Source organism: Triticum dicoccoides, chromosome 3A (assembly GCF_002162155.2).
Source record: "Triticum dicoccoides isolate Atlit2015 ecotype Zavitan chromosome 3A, WEW_v2.0, whole genome shotgun sequence".
NCBI classification, from domain to species: domain Eukaryota; kingdom Viridiplantae; phylum Streptophyta; class Magnoliopsida; order Poales; family Poaceae; genus Triticum; species Triticum dicoccoides.
In genome coordinates this window covers 667,624,055-667,636,234 of record NC_041384.1, presented here as the reverse complement: position 1 = coordinate 667,636,234, position 12,180 = coordinate 667,624,055, and the positions used below count along the sequence as shown (strand labels likewise).

General features: G+C 50.3%; 1 protein-coding gene across 1 annotated transcript; it reads left to right on the top strand.

Moving 5' to 3' along the window:
- The first annotated feature begins 1,510 nt into the window (after positions 1–1,510).
- LOC119272673 lies at positions 1,511–2,286 on the top strand. Its single transcript, XM_037554111.1, has one exon. It carries the CDS (start codon positions 1,582–1,584, stop codon positions 1,816–1,818), a length of 237 nt encoding a protein of 78 aa, XP_037410008.1. The 5' UTR covers positions 1,511–1,581; the 3' UTR covers positions 1,819–2,286.
- Positions 2,287–12,180: the final 9,894 nt, after the last annotated feature.

Below are 12,180 nucleotides of genomic sequence, written 5' to 3'. Positions count from 1 at the left end.
TACTGTCACTGGGAAAGGACACCGCAAGATTGAACCCAAAGCTAAGCACTTCTCCCATTGCAAGAAAGATCAATCTAGTAGGCCAAACTAAACCGATAATTCGAAGAGACTTGCAAAGATATTAAATCATGCATATAAGAATTCAGAGAAGAACCAGATAATATTCATAGATAATCTTTTTTATAAACGCACAATTCATCGGATCTCGGAAACACACCGCAAAAGAATATTACATCGAATAGATCTCCAAGAACATCGAGGAGAACTTTGTATTGAGAATCAACGAGAGATAAGAAGCCATCTACCTAATAAATATGGACCCGAAGGTTTGTGGTAAACTACTCATGCTTCATCGGAAAGGCTATGGTGTTGATGCAGAAGCCCTCCGTGATCGATTCCACCTCCGGAAGATCACCGGAAGAGGCCCCAAGATGGGCTTTCACGGGTACAGAAGGTTGCGGCGGTGAAAAAATGGTTTCGTGGCTCTCTGCGATCGATCTAGGGTATAAAAGTATATATATAGGCGGAAGAAGTAAGTCGGTGGGGCTACGAGGGGCCCACGAGGATGGGGGCACACCTACCCCCTGGGCGCGCCCTCTTGCCTCGTGGCATTCCACACTTCAACTCCAAATCTTATGGTTTGCTTTCGATCCAAGAAAAATCATCGCGAAAGTTTGTTCCGTTTGGTATTTCTTTTCTGCGAAACTCTAAAATAGGCAAACAAACAAAAACTCGCGCTGGGCCTTCGGTTAATAGGTTAGTCCCAAAAATAATATAAAAGAGCATATTAAAACCAATTAAACATTCAAAACAGATAATATAATAGTATGGAACAATCAAAAATTATAGATACATTGAAGACGTATCAAGTGAATAGATCAAAAGTTTCTAAAAAAGGAAAAATAAACATGTACATTGGTCCCCGCACGTTGTTGCGGGGATATTTTGCAATATTTCAATGTGATTCGTTGCATGATACATGAATATTTGAAGTAATACTATAAAAAGCCTAAACAGAAAATACATATAATTTATTGTGTTTGATTACTATATAGTTATAATTCTTTTACTAATTATAAATAGCATAATAGAATGAAATTTCTTATGTATGTTTGGATGTTGAGATGAGTCTTTTTTTTCATGCATGTTTAATGATGAAGTGCCATGCTTGTATGTAGAGAAATATGATAGTGGGGGTGAGCATTTTCTCATGCATGTTGTGGGATGATGTGGCGTGTTTGCATGTTGAGAGAAATAGTTAGTGGGGACTAGCTATTTAGATATAGAAGATCACTGTGTGAGCCTATAAGCACCCAAATGGTTAGTGTGCCTCTCAGCCTCAGGTTGAAGGCATGATCACCATGCAGTTCGCTCCTGATGAATGTAATTAGTGTGCCTCTCAACCTCAATTGGTTAGCCAAGTTGTTCCACCACCACCCGTCTTGCCTTCTCCTATACCACTATAAATCCACAAGAACACCTCCTCCTTCCTCCACCCACCAGAGCTTGCGAATAATCCACCGCAATAAACAAATAAACCCACCTCCATCCGCGCAATCTCTCAATCTTCCACAGGCATCAATGGCGGGCGCAAGGAACAACGAGCTGCGCATGACCCTGCTCGGCCTGGCCCTGCTGGGGCTCTTGCTGCTGAGCCACACCGCGGCGCCGGTGGAAGCCGCCGCGGGCGTGCAGGAGAACATCTTCTCCGTGAACAGCGTCGGCGGCCGCAGTCTCAAAAGCTTCAGCATGAACACCGCCGAGAGCGGCGAGGTCGCCAAGGGGGGGAATGCCAAACCCGCCGCCGGCGACTTCTGATCGACGACCCTCCATCCGCCGTTGTCGAGTATTAGTTAAATAATGAGTGAATTCCATTTTTTATCTTGTAGTTGTACATTTGTGACACATATTACCCTATTTAGTGGAACTTTTATCGAAATGTCAGATTTTGGAGACTTTTAACACGGTTTTACCCCAGTTTTACATTTTGTTTGTTTATGGTCGATAGGATCGGCATGTTGCGTCATTGATTCGTAAAAAAAACTGTAAGGATCGGAGGGCATCATTGGCGATCTTGTCCAAGCTTCTCTTGTCTATCTGTTCCACTCCTTGTGGCCGTTCACATGTTTTTGGATACAGGGCGTCACCTCACACCTTACCTGATGGACACGCATCAAAAAACGAGGGTCCAAAGATTTTAAAAGGGGTATTCTAGACGAATTTTCACTCGAAGGGGTAATTAGTGTCACAAATGTATAAATATGGGGTAAAAAGTGGAATTCACTCTTAAATAATTTATCCTCCGGTTACCCCGTGCTTGTGCATGCATGCGTGCATGGCTCCTGCGGTGGGCGCGCAGGATCGATCGCATCGGCCGGCCGCCCGGAGCTCCTGCATGCACGCGCGCGAATGCTGCCTCGTTTGATTAGGTATTATGATTTTTGTTTGTGTGTGTAATTTGGATGTGCAGATGCAGTGCGTGTGCTGCACCCATCCGTTGTGTTCTTCAGTGTAAGGGCCGTCTGAGTTGAGTTGTATATTTTCCCTCACACAGTTTTCATCAGCCTCGATGGGCTTATATAGAGAAAGTACAGAGAGGGAGAGAGGGAGAGTACAACGGCACCCCCTGGCATGCAGGGCGTGCGGGCGCACGTAGGCGCATGATGTGTATGGACAGTTAGCCTAGCTAGAGACCCGGTGCGATGGGTTATCCACCTGGGGGGCGCTGTAGTGGTGCAGTCAAACACCCCCCCGCAGCCAAAACATGGGGTTCGCCGATGTTGAGGCTGGATCGAAAGTCGTTGAAGACGCGCGTCGGTAGCCCCTTGGTGAAGATGTCCGCGAACTGGGAGCTCGTTGGGACGTGAAGAACGCGTAGCTCGCCCAACATGACGCGTTCACGAACGAAGTGAAGATCTATCTCAATGTGCTTCGTTCGTTGATGTTGCACCGGGTTGCTCGACATGTAGACGGCGCTGATGTTGTCGCAGTAGACCACGGTAGCTCGCGCGGGAGGTTGATGAAGCTCGCCGAGCAGTTGGCGTAGCCAGACGGCCTCGGCAACCGCGTTTGCCACGGCGCGGTACTCGGCCTCGGCACTGGACCGAGAGATGGTACTCTGCCGCTTCGACGACCAGGTGAGAAGGTTGCTGCCCAGAAAAACGCATAAGCCGGAGGTCGACTTGCGCGTGTCAGGGCAACCTGCCCAGTCGGCGTCGGAGTAGGCAATGAGCTCGGTGGAGGTATCCCGATGGAGCTGGAGCCCGAGGTGTGTCGTCCCGCGCAGGTACCGGAGGATGCGTTTGACGAGCTGAAAGTGGCAGTCGCGCGGTGCATGCATGAACAAGCAGCATTGCTGCACGGCATAAGAGAGATCGGGCCGCGTCAACGTCAGGTACTGGAGCGCACCAGCCAGGCTGCGGTAGAGCGAAGGGTCGTGGAAGAGAGGCCCGGTGTCGGCGGAGAGTTTGGCGAGCGTGTCCACCGGCGTCGATAGCGGCTTGCAGTTGAGCATCCCGGCGCGATCGAGGATCTCCAACGCATACTGCTCCTGTGATAGGAACAAGCCGCGCGCCGAGCTGGTGACGTTGATCCCGAGGAAGTGGTGGAGCGAGCCGAGGTCGGTCATCGCGAACTCGCGATGGAGCGCCCGGATGACGGTGTCGAGGACGGCGACGGAGCTGGCGGTGAGGATGATGTCGTCCACGTAGAGTAGGAGATAGGCGAGGTCCCCGCCACGGCGGAGAATGAACAGCGACGAGTCCGCCCGCGACGCGACGAAGCCGATGGAGAGCAGGTACGTGGTGAAGCGTGAGAACCACGCCCTCGGTGCCTGTTTGAGGCCGTAGAGGGAACGGTTCAGCCGACAGACGTGCGAGGGTGAGGACGCATCGACAAAGCCGGAAGGTTGGGCGCTGTAGACAGTCTCCGTGAGATGACCGTGGAGGAAGGCGTTCTTGACGTCGAGTTGGTGGATGGGCCACCCCTTCCCGGTGGCGAGGCTGAGAACCGTGCGGATGGTCGCCGGTTTGACGACGGGACTGAATGTATCGTCGTAGTCGACGCCAGCTCGCTGAGTGAAACCGCGGAGGACCCAACGCGCCTTGTAGCGAGCAAGCGAGCCGTCGGGGTGGAACTTGTGCCGGAAGATCCATTTGCCAGTGACGACGTTGGTACCTGCAGGACGCGACACTAAACTCCAAGTGTTATTCCGCATCAGTGCATCATACTCTTCTTTCATGGCGTTGTACCAATTGGGGTCTCGAAGAGCAACCCGGGAGGAAGAAGGGATGGGGCTGATGGAGGTCGGATGTGAAGTGGAGGTGGTGAAAGCCTTGGGCTGAGCAAATCCAGTTTTCGAGCGTGTGCGCATGCGGTGGTGGTTGACTGGAGGTGTAACTGGAATGGCTCGAGGAGGCAACGCGGGGCCAGGCGGAACGGCAGGAGACTCGCATGGTGTGGGTGTTGGGGACGGGCTGGTCGCGTGTGGAGGCGAGGTGGCGGGGGACGTGCATGGCGCGGCTGCATGGGGGCTCGGAGGGGACGGGGGATCTGCATGGGAACGAGGGGAAGCTGCATGGCCTGGGGACGCGGGCGGTGGGCTGCGCGCGTGGGATTGGGAGCGCGTGGGGGCCGCGTTGGATCGGGAGCGCGTGGGGGCCGCGGGGGATCGGGGGAAGGTAGCGGGTAGCGAGCGCAGAGACGGGGATTGGGTGGGCGCGGGCGGTGATCCCGGAGCGGTAGGTGGGGTAGGCGCGGGGACAGCGGGAGGGATCGGCAGACGAGGCTGGTACGAGGTAGGTGGGGCATGGGAATCTGGGAAGATATCTGGGCTGGGATTTTCTGTGGACGTGCGAGGTGCGTGGGAAGGTGGTGTGTCGCCAGAAAAATATGGGAAGGTGCGTTCATCGAACGTAACGTGGCGTGAGATGATCACTTTGCGCGTAGAGAGGTCCAGGCATCGGTATCCTTTGTGCTCGAGGGGGTACCCGAGAAAAACACATCGTGATGAGCGAGGGGAGAGCTTGTGGGGGCTGGTGGCGATGGTGTTGGGAAAACAGAGGCACCCAAAGACGCGCATGTGATCATATGTGGGGTGTTTGCCGAGGAGACGGTGATAAGGCGTCTCGGAGGCAATGGAAGAGCAAGGTCGCCGGTTGAGGATGTATGTGGCGGTATGGAGGGCCTCGACCCAGAACGCGGGGGGTAGGTTGGCGTGGATGAGGAGAACGCGCAAGATGTCGTTGGTGGTACGGATTAGGCGCTCGGCTTTGCCGTTTTGTGGTGAGGTGTGGGGGCACGAGAGACGGAAAGAGGCGCCATAGCGAGAGAAGAGATCACGGAGGGAGGTGGTGAGGAATTCACCCCCGTTGTCGCATTGCATGCACTGGATGGGAACGTGGAACTGAGTGAGGACATACGCATGGAAACGGTGTAGTACGTCGACGGTGTCAGATTTGTGGCGTAAGGGAAACGTCCAAGAGTAGTGTGAGTAGTCATCTAATATCACTAAGTAATATTGAAAACCAGAAAAGCTGCTAGTTGGAGAGGTCCACAAATCACAGTGTATTAATTGAAAGGGAGCGCTAGTAAAGGAATGAGAATGAGAAAATGGCAGCCGGGGCTGCTTGCCTAATTGGCATGCCGTACAAACGGAAGTGTTGGACACACCCTTATTACAGTTTGGAAGGAAATAAGTAGATAACATGGAAATGGTTTTATTGCTTGGGTGCCCCAAGCGCTGGTGCCATACGTCGCCGCCGATGACAGTGAGAAGGGCTTGCACGTTGGTGTTGGAGAAGAAGGGGTAGAGGTCTCCATGGCTATTGCACCTCATGGTTATCTTGCGAGTGGCTAGGTCCTTCACGGAAAAACCGAACGGGTCAAATTCTATACTGCAAGAATTGTCAATGGTAAAGCGACGAACAGAAATAAGATTTTTGATAATCGTGGGGGAAACGAGGACGTCATTGAGAGAGAAGGAGGAGACAGTAGTAGAACCAACAGCAGTAACGGGTAAATGAGACCCATCTCCAACAACAATACCAGAAGAATGATGCAAAGATGGGGAAGAAAACTTGGAGAGGGTGTGCGTCATACCGGTCACATGGGAGGAGGCTCCGGTGTCGAGGAACCATTCCTGGCCGCCGCCGCCGGCGTGGTGCTGCATAGACAGGTTCTGAAGAGTGGCGTAAAGCTGGTTGTACTGCTCCCACAAGGGGCCGCCGGTCGGCGGCGCGGCGGCCACCGGGTAAGCCTGGTGTGGTGGCGGCGGGCGGGGGCCGAGGACTCCTGCTGCGTTGGGCGCAGCCCAGGCGGGACGAGGCGGGGTCGGTCCAGGGAGCATGGTGCCGTACGGCGCGAAGAAGCCAGAGAGCGGCGGGCCGGGGGTTGGTGTAGAGGCGCCGCGCCCGGTCGAGGAGCCAGCCGAGGAGGACGAGCCACGGCCACGGCCACGTCCGCGGCCACGCCCACGGCCGCGGGAGCCTGTGTCACCGGGCGGGGATGGCGCGCCCCCTCGGCCCCTGTCGGCGGAGGAAGTGCGATCCGCGGAGGAGCCCTGGGGAACCCGATCGGTGGAGGGGTTGGCGCCGCCGGCGATGGTGAGGGCGGTGGCAGTGGCCTCGGGGCGTCCGTCGAGGCGAGCGCGCTCATTGGCCGCGATTTCCTCCATGAGGAGCCGCGAGCGCGCCTGCACGAACGAGGGGAACGGAGTCTGCATTGGAAGAAGAGTGGCCATGATCTGAAATTTGCGGGAGAGCCCGCGGATCAGCTGGAGAGTCAGAGTCCGATCGGTGATGTGGTCGCCGGCGTCCTCGAGCTCGTTGGCGAGGGACTTAAGCCGCCGACAGTACTCGGCGACGGACAAGTCCCCCTGGACCAGGTTGCGAAGACGGCGCGCCCCGCCTGGTTGTCGCGGAACAGCAGGTGCAGCTCGGACCAGATGTCGAACGCGGTGCTCTCCGGGGAGGCGACGACGTCCAGGAGCTCGTCGGCGACGACCCCATGGAACCATAGGACGACCGTGAGGTCGTCGTTGCGCCAAACCGCGCTCTGGCGAAGAGGCGCGGCGGGCTCGTCGAGGTGGTGTTGCACGTTATGGCGACGACAGATGCAGTAAAAAAGTTTACGCCACTTGGTGTAGTTACCAGATTCCAAGTCCAGCCGGGATTGAAAGTGATGCGCGATGGAGGCTGGGAGGCCGACGGAGGAGGACGAGCCGACGTCCGGCGGGGCCAGGTGGGGGAACATGGCGTTGTCGAGGCGCGGGACCGGAACACTCCCGGCGACGCGAAGTTGAGTCGCAGCGGGCGAAGCAGAAGAAGACGCGGCGAGACGGAGGCCGGGTGCCGCCGTGGAGGAGGAAGGTGGAGCAGCCTCGGGGATGGGCTCCTTGCCACGGACCACCGCGGGCGTGAGGCGGGGAACGCGGGCTGTGGTGACCGCGTCGGGGGCCGCGGGAGTCGCAGCGGGGGCCGTGCCGGTGGCGACGGGGACCGCGGTGGGCGCGGCGGCAGGGGCCGCGGCCGGGGCAGCGGGGAGCGCGGCGACTGGGTCCGGGGCGAAGAGGCGCCGGGCGGCCGGAGAGACGTAGGCGGACTCGAGGTCAGCAGAGCGGGAGCGACGAAGGAGTCGATCCATAGCGGAAGCAGAGAGGAAGAGGAAGGATCGAAGGTGTCTGATACCAAGTTGAGTTGTATATTTTCCCTCACACAGTTTTCATCAGCCTCGATGGGCTTATATAGAGAAAGTACAGAGAGGGAGAGAGGGAGAGTACAACGGCACCCCCTGGCATGCAGGGCGTGCGGGCGCACGTAGGCGCATGATGTGTATGGACAGTTAGCCTAGCTAGAGACCCGGTGCGATGGGTTATCCACCTAGGGGGCGCTGTAGTGGTGCAGTCGAACAGTCTGTTCGTTTGTACATGGCCTCACTGATCATTATGAAAGTTATTATTATATTACTAGTATTTTTTAAACCAGTGGACCGTAAGTGGTCGTTTGATCTACCGACGTAACAAGGTGGCCTTGCTTTCTGCTCCTTCCATTTTTAAATACAAGCACTCCAATGGTTGTAAAATAGTTGTCGGTAGACTTTGCCACATAGGATTTTTGATGATGTGTCATACAATAAATGAGAAAAGAGAGGAAAGTTGTATGTACATGAACCAACACCCATTGCACAAGCTTCAATGTAGAATGAGAGAGCATCTCATTTATTATCTCGCATCCTATTGGGCAAACTAGATACAACCCATTGAAGTTGTTGTATGTTAAGGTGTTGATTGATGACATAGCATATTTTACCAACAAGCTAACATACAAATTATTGGAGATGCAATTAGAGATTTCAATACGAACTACATACGGGTCAAGGATGAACTAAGACAAAAATGCCCTGGTGTCCATAGGGAATACTATCACATATGCATGTATATCAAGTAATGCTATATTACCAATTAAAAAAAGTAATGTGTTATTACAATGCTTAAAGATTATAATTAAATTTCAGCAATTAAAAATGTTGGACGACAAAAGGCTTACCATGACGGTTAAATATTTCTTTCTGTTTGAGATAATATATAGCTGATTGTATACTGTATAACAATAATAGAGCATAAAAGACTCCAAACTGTGGAAATGGAGATGATTTGTAAAATTGAAAAATTACTCCAAAACTGAAAATTCCCAGCAATACAATTTGTAAATAGATGTGAACCGCCGTAAAATTTCAAATAGATGTGAATTACTCCAAAATAAGAAAATCACAATAATCCAATTGGAAGGCAAAAATGGAGAGATGAGCACGTTGCCTTGCCATAATGTCTTGACCGATCTAGGCAACCCCGGCATGCCGCGGTGAGATGGCGAGTTGCGAGTTGGCGAACAGGATGAATCAGACCGGGGAGGCGAGAAATCAGCAGGCAACAACAGGCGCACGACACACGTCGATTCAATCAATCAGATTGGTCAATTGATCTTTTTTTTTGGCGTATTTTCTTCTCTTTTTTTGAGAAAATTTTGAGGCGTAATTGATCAATTGATCTTGTGTGCTTCACGTATTGCTTGACCACATGGGCCGTCAGATGGGCTTGTGCCTGCGCGCCAGTGTCCTGTGACACTGGTGGGGTGCACGGAGGTCCACCCTGATATGGATGTATATAGACATATTTTAGACTGTAAATTTATTTATTTTGTTTCATATGTAGTCTAAATTGGAATTTCTAAATGGTCTTATATTTAGGAACGAAGGGAGTAGTTCCATGGGCAACATAATGAACAATCCTAAACTTTTTGACTTCGGGCTAGCAAAAGTATTCACGTAAGTAACGCATGAAAATTATTACGTCATTTCAGCGGCTTCATTACTCCCTTAAATGCTTCCAAGGGCCTAGTCTCTAGCAAGTCCGATGTGTTCATCTTAGTGTTTTAATATTTGAGATACTTAGCGGGATAAGAAAGTATGGTAGCCGTCAATGTTAGTTCAACTAGCTGCATTCGCTTGTACTCATAGAAAGACAGATTATGCACCGGGTTGGGGTCAGGCACTTTCTCGAGGAAAGGGGAATGTTAACACTTCTACTTCGAGTACTCGTGCCTCGATTACAACACAAGGTTGACATCGGCTCATGAGATAGACCTAGGAAAAATATGAATTCAATTTCCCTAATCATGCACATGGATAAGTCAGAAGACAGTTTCAGAGGGATAGGATTCTTGATCGGGCCAAGCCGGCATAACATTTAGTAGTTCGCTTTACTTTCCCTTCCGAAGCACGCACATTCGAGTTCAGTATGGGTGCACTGAGCGCTTAAGACCACTCAGCTGCATACATCACTACACTTCCATTTGACACCTATTTAAATAGCTCATCTCGCCGCTACCTTATCATATTTCCATACTTCTGTCGCTCCATCCCCATCCGGGTGGGGAACCCGTCGATGCGTCAGCTGACACGGCCTCTTTTTGATCCTCATTGCCTTGTAAAGGAGAGTCAAATGCTTGGAAACTAGCATAACTCTGGGTCTGAACAAGGAGAAAACACAACCAACAATTCATATCAAAATCAACCATTTATCATATAAAACAGGAATCTTCATTCTAATTTGATTAGCCACCCCCTCCCCCCCCCTCGCCCCTCGAGTCGTATACTTTCTGATCACTCTCATATGCTGGTTAGTTTTCTTTTAAACGTTATATCATTGCAGGTCCTCGTCCTTCAGGTTGAAGGAGATGTGTACTCGACTTCCTTTAATTAAATGGTTGCCCATAATAATATAGACGTATATAATGGTAGCTTAACCAAAGTAATAGGCTCGAACTCTTCCACGCCCCCTTGCCAGCGGTTTTAGAGTGAATCTATTAGAAGTTTCTCACAAATAAACTAACATGTTGCTCCCTCCGTTCTACAATACAAGATGTTATTACAACCAATGTACTCATATATTGGTTGTAACAACATCTTATATTATGAAACGGAGGGAGTATACGTTACTACAATATTGCTAAACCGCAAGACTATGTACCTGCTTGAGCCTAAGCACCCACCTTATTCTATATAAAGGTAGGTAATGAAGACGAAATCTTTGCTACTTGGTCCTTCCGTGTTAACACTATGCCCATATGTGGCGCAACTGCTAGATAATTTTAGTTATTTTTAACACAGATAATTTTAGTTTCTATCTTGTGGTTATTGCTGAGCTGTTATAGAATAAATAATATGTTAGATGTCGTAAATGCATAATTTTAGTTGTTCCATATAGTGCATATTTTTCTCTCTAAACTATTGAAGAATTGGAATGTATGTTGCATTGTGGATGTAGCCAATCAAGACCATAGTTGTGATTGTGCGTTCCGGTATACTTTATGAGAAATATGGTGAAATGATCGATTAAGTAAGATATATGAAAATGTTAATGTTATAAATGAATGTAAATTTGTAAGGTACTTTGTCTTCTTAAATAATATCAATCTAATGATTAAAGAGTGCCAACTACTGCTCCACATTTACAAGGGGAGGCGGACATACATACCACTTATTTAGCTATTTCATCTCTTTTTTCTTACCAGTTGAGTAAATGACAACGATTAGTGTGCCCCTCTACCTATGTTGGTTAGCTAGGTTCATCCATGGCTCGTGGATGGATAATCACATGTAATACGTATTCTTGGGCAACTTCTCGTGGTTCGTGGCATTCTAGCTCTGCAAAGCCATCCATAGGCACATGATTATTTTTTCTGACGCCATATAATTCTATGTGTTTCTCCTTCATTTTATTGGTATATCAACATATACACACGCTTATGCCGATGTAAGGAATTGCACATGGTATCAATTTTTATTAAGTGTTGGCCGTGCCTGAATGAACGGTGAAGCTTGTGTTGCCTGCCATCTACTCCCTCCATTTCAAATTACTTGTCGCAGGTATGGATGTATCTAAATGTATTTTAGTTTTAGATATATCCATTTCTACGACGAGTAAGTTGGAACGGAGGGAGTATATATAGAAGAAGGAAACATCAACTAAGGGTTGGTGTGCCATTCGATACCGCTGACTGAAACACTGTCCTACACGCATGGCACATGGAAGATCTTACTTCTTTATTATTCATCTTGAAGTGAGTTATTGACCAATCTTCTTTCTTAATTGTCTCCTACACTAAGTGCTTTAATTTGTAGCTTTAGGTTTTTGGTTCCTAACAGTCTTGCACTTTATCCTTAAGGTGGTACATGGCGAGGAGGGGGGTCTGGTGGCAGCGGATCTGGGGCTCTCCTCAGCCGCCCGCGGGGGCAACGTGAGGAGAGACACGAAGAGGTGCGAGGAGGGGCAGAGGAAGATGTGACGGAGGCGGAGAGACTCGCTGGTGGAGGAGACGCGAGACCTGCGCGGGCCTGCAAGTCGTGTTTATGTTTTTCACGTAGACCAATAGATCTATATATCTACTCTACTGTAATTATATGTGTCATGTGTATGTGTAGTTGTTAACTTATAATCGGTCCAATCCGGCGCTTAGGTACGCAACCAAATGCCACGTGGTGCATCAGCCCAAACAGACAACCAAACACGAGTGGAAAATTACTTCCCTAATGCAAGTAGCTCATATATACCCTATCAAACTATTTCTACCATCCAACGCAGTATGTATCTAGTGTCGGAGGTTCTCACGGGCCAACCTAGGT

What these genes read in the sequence shown, in the direction of transcription:
- LOC119272673 (XM_037554111.1), top strand. Translation starts at nt 1,582, where the DNA reads ATGGCGGGCGCAAGGAACAACGAGCTGCGCATGACCCTGCTCGGCCTG.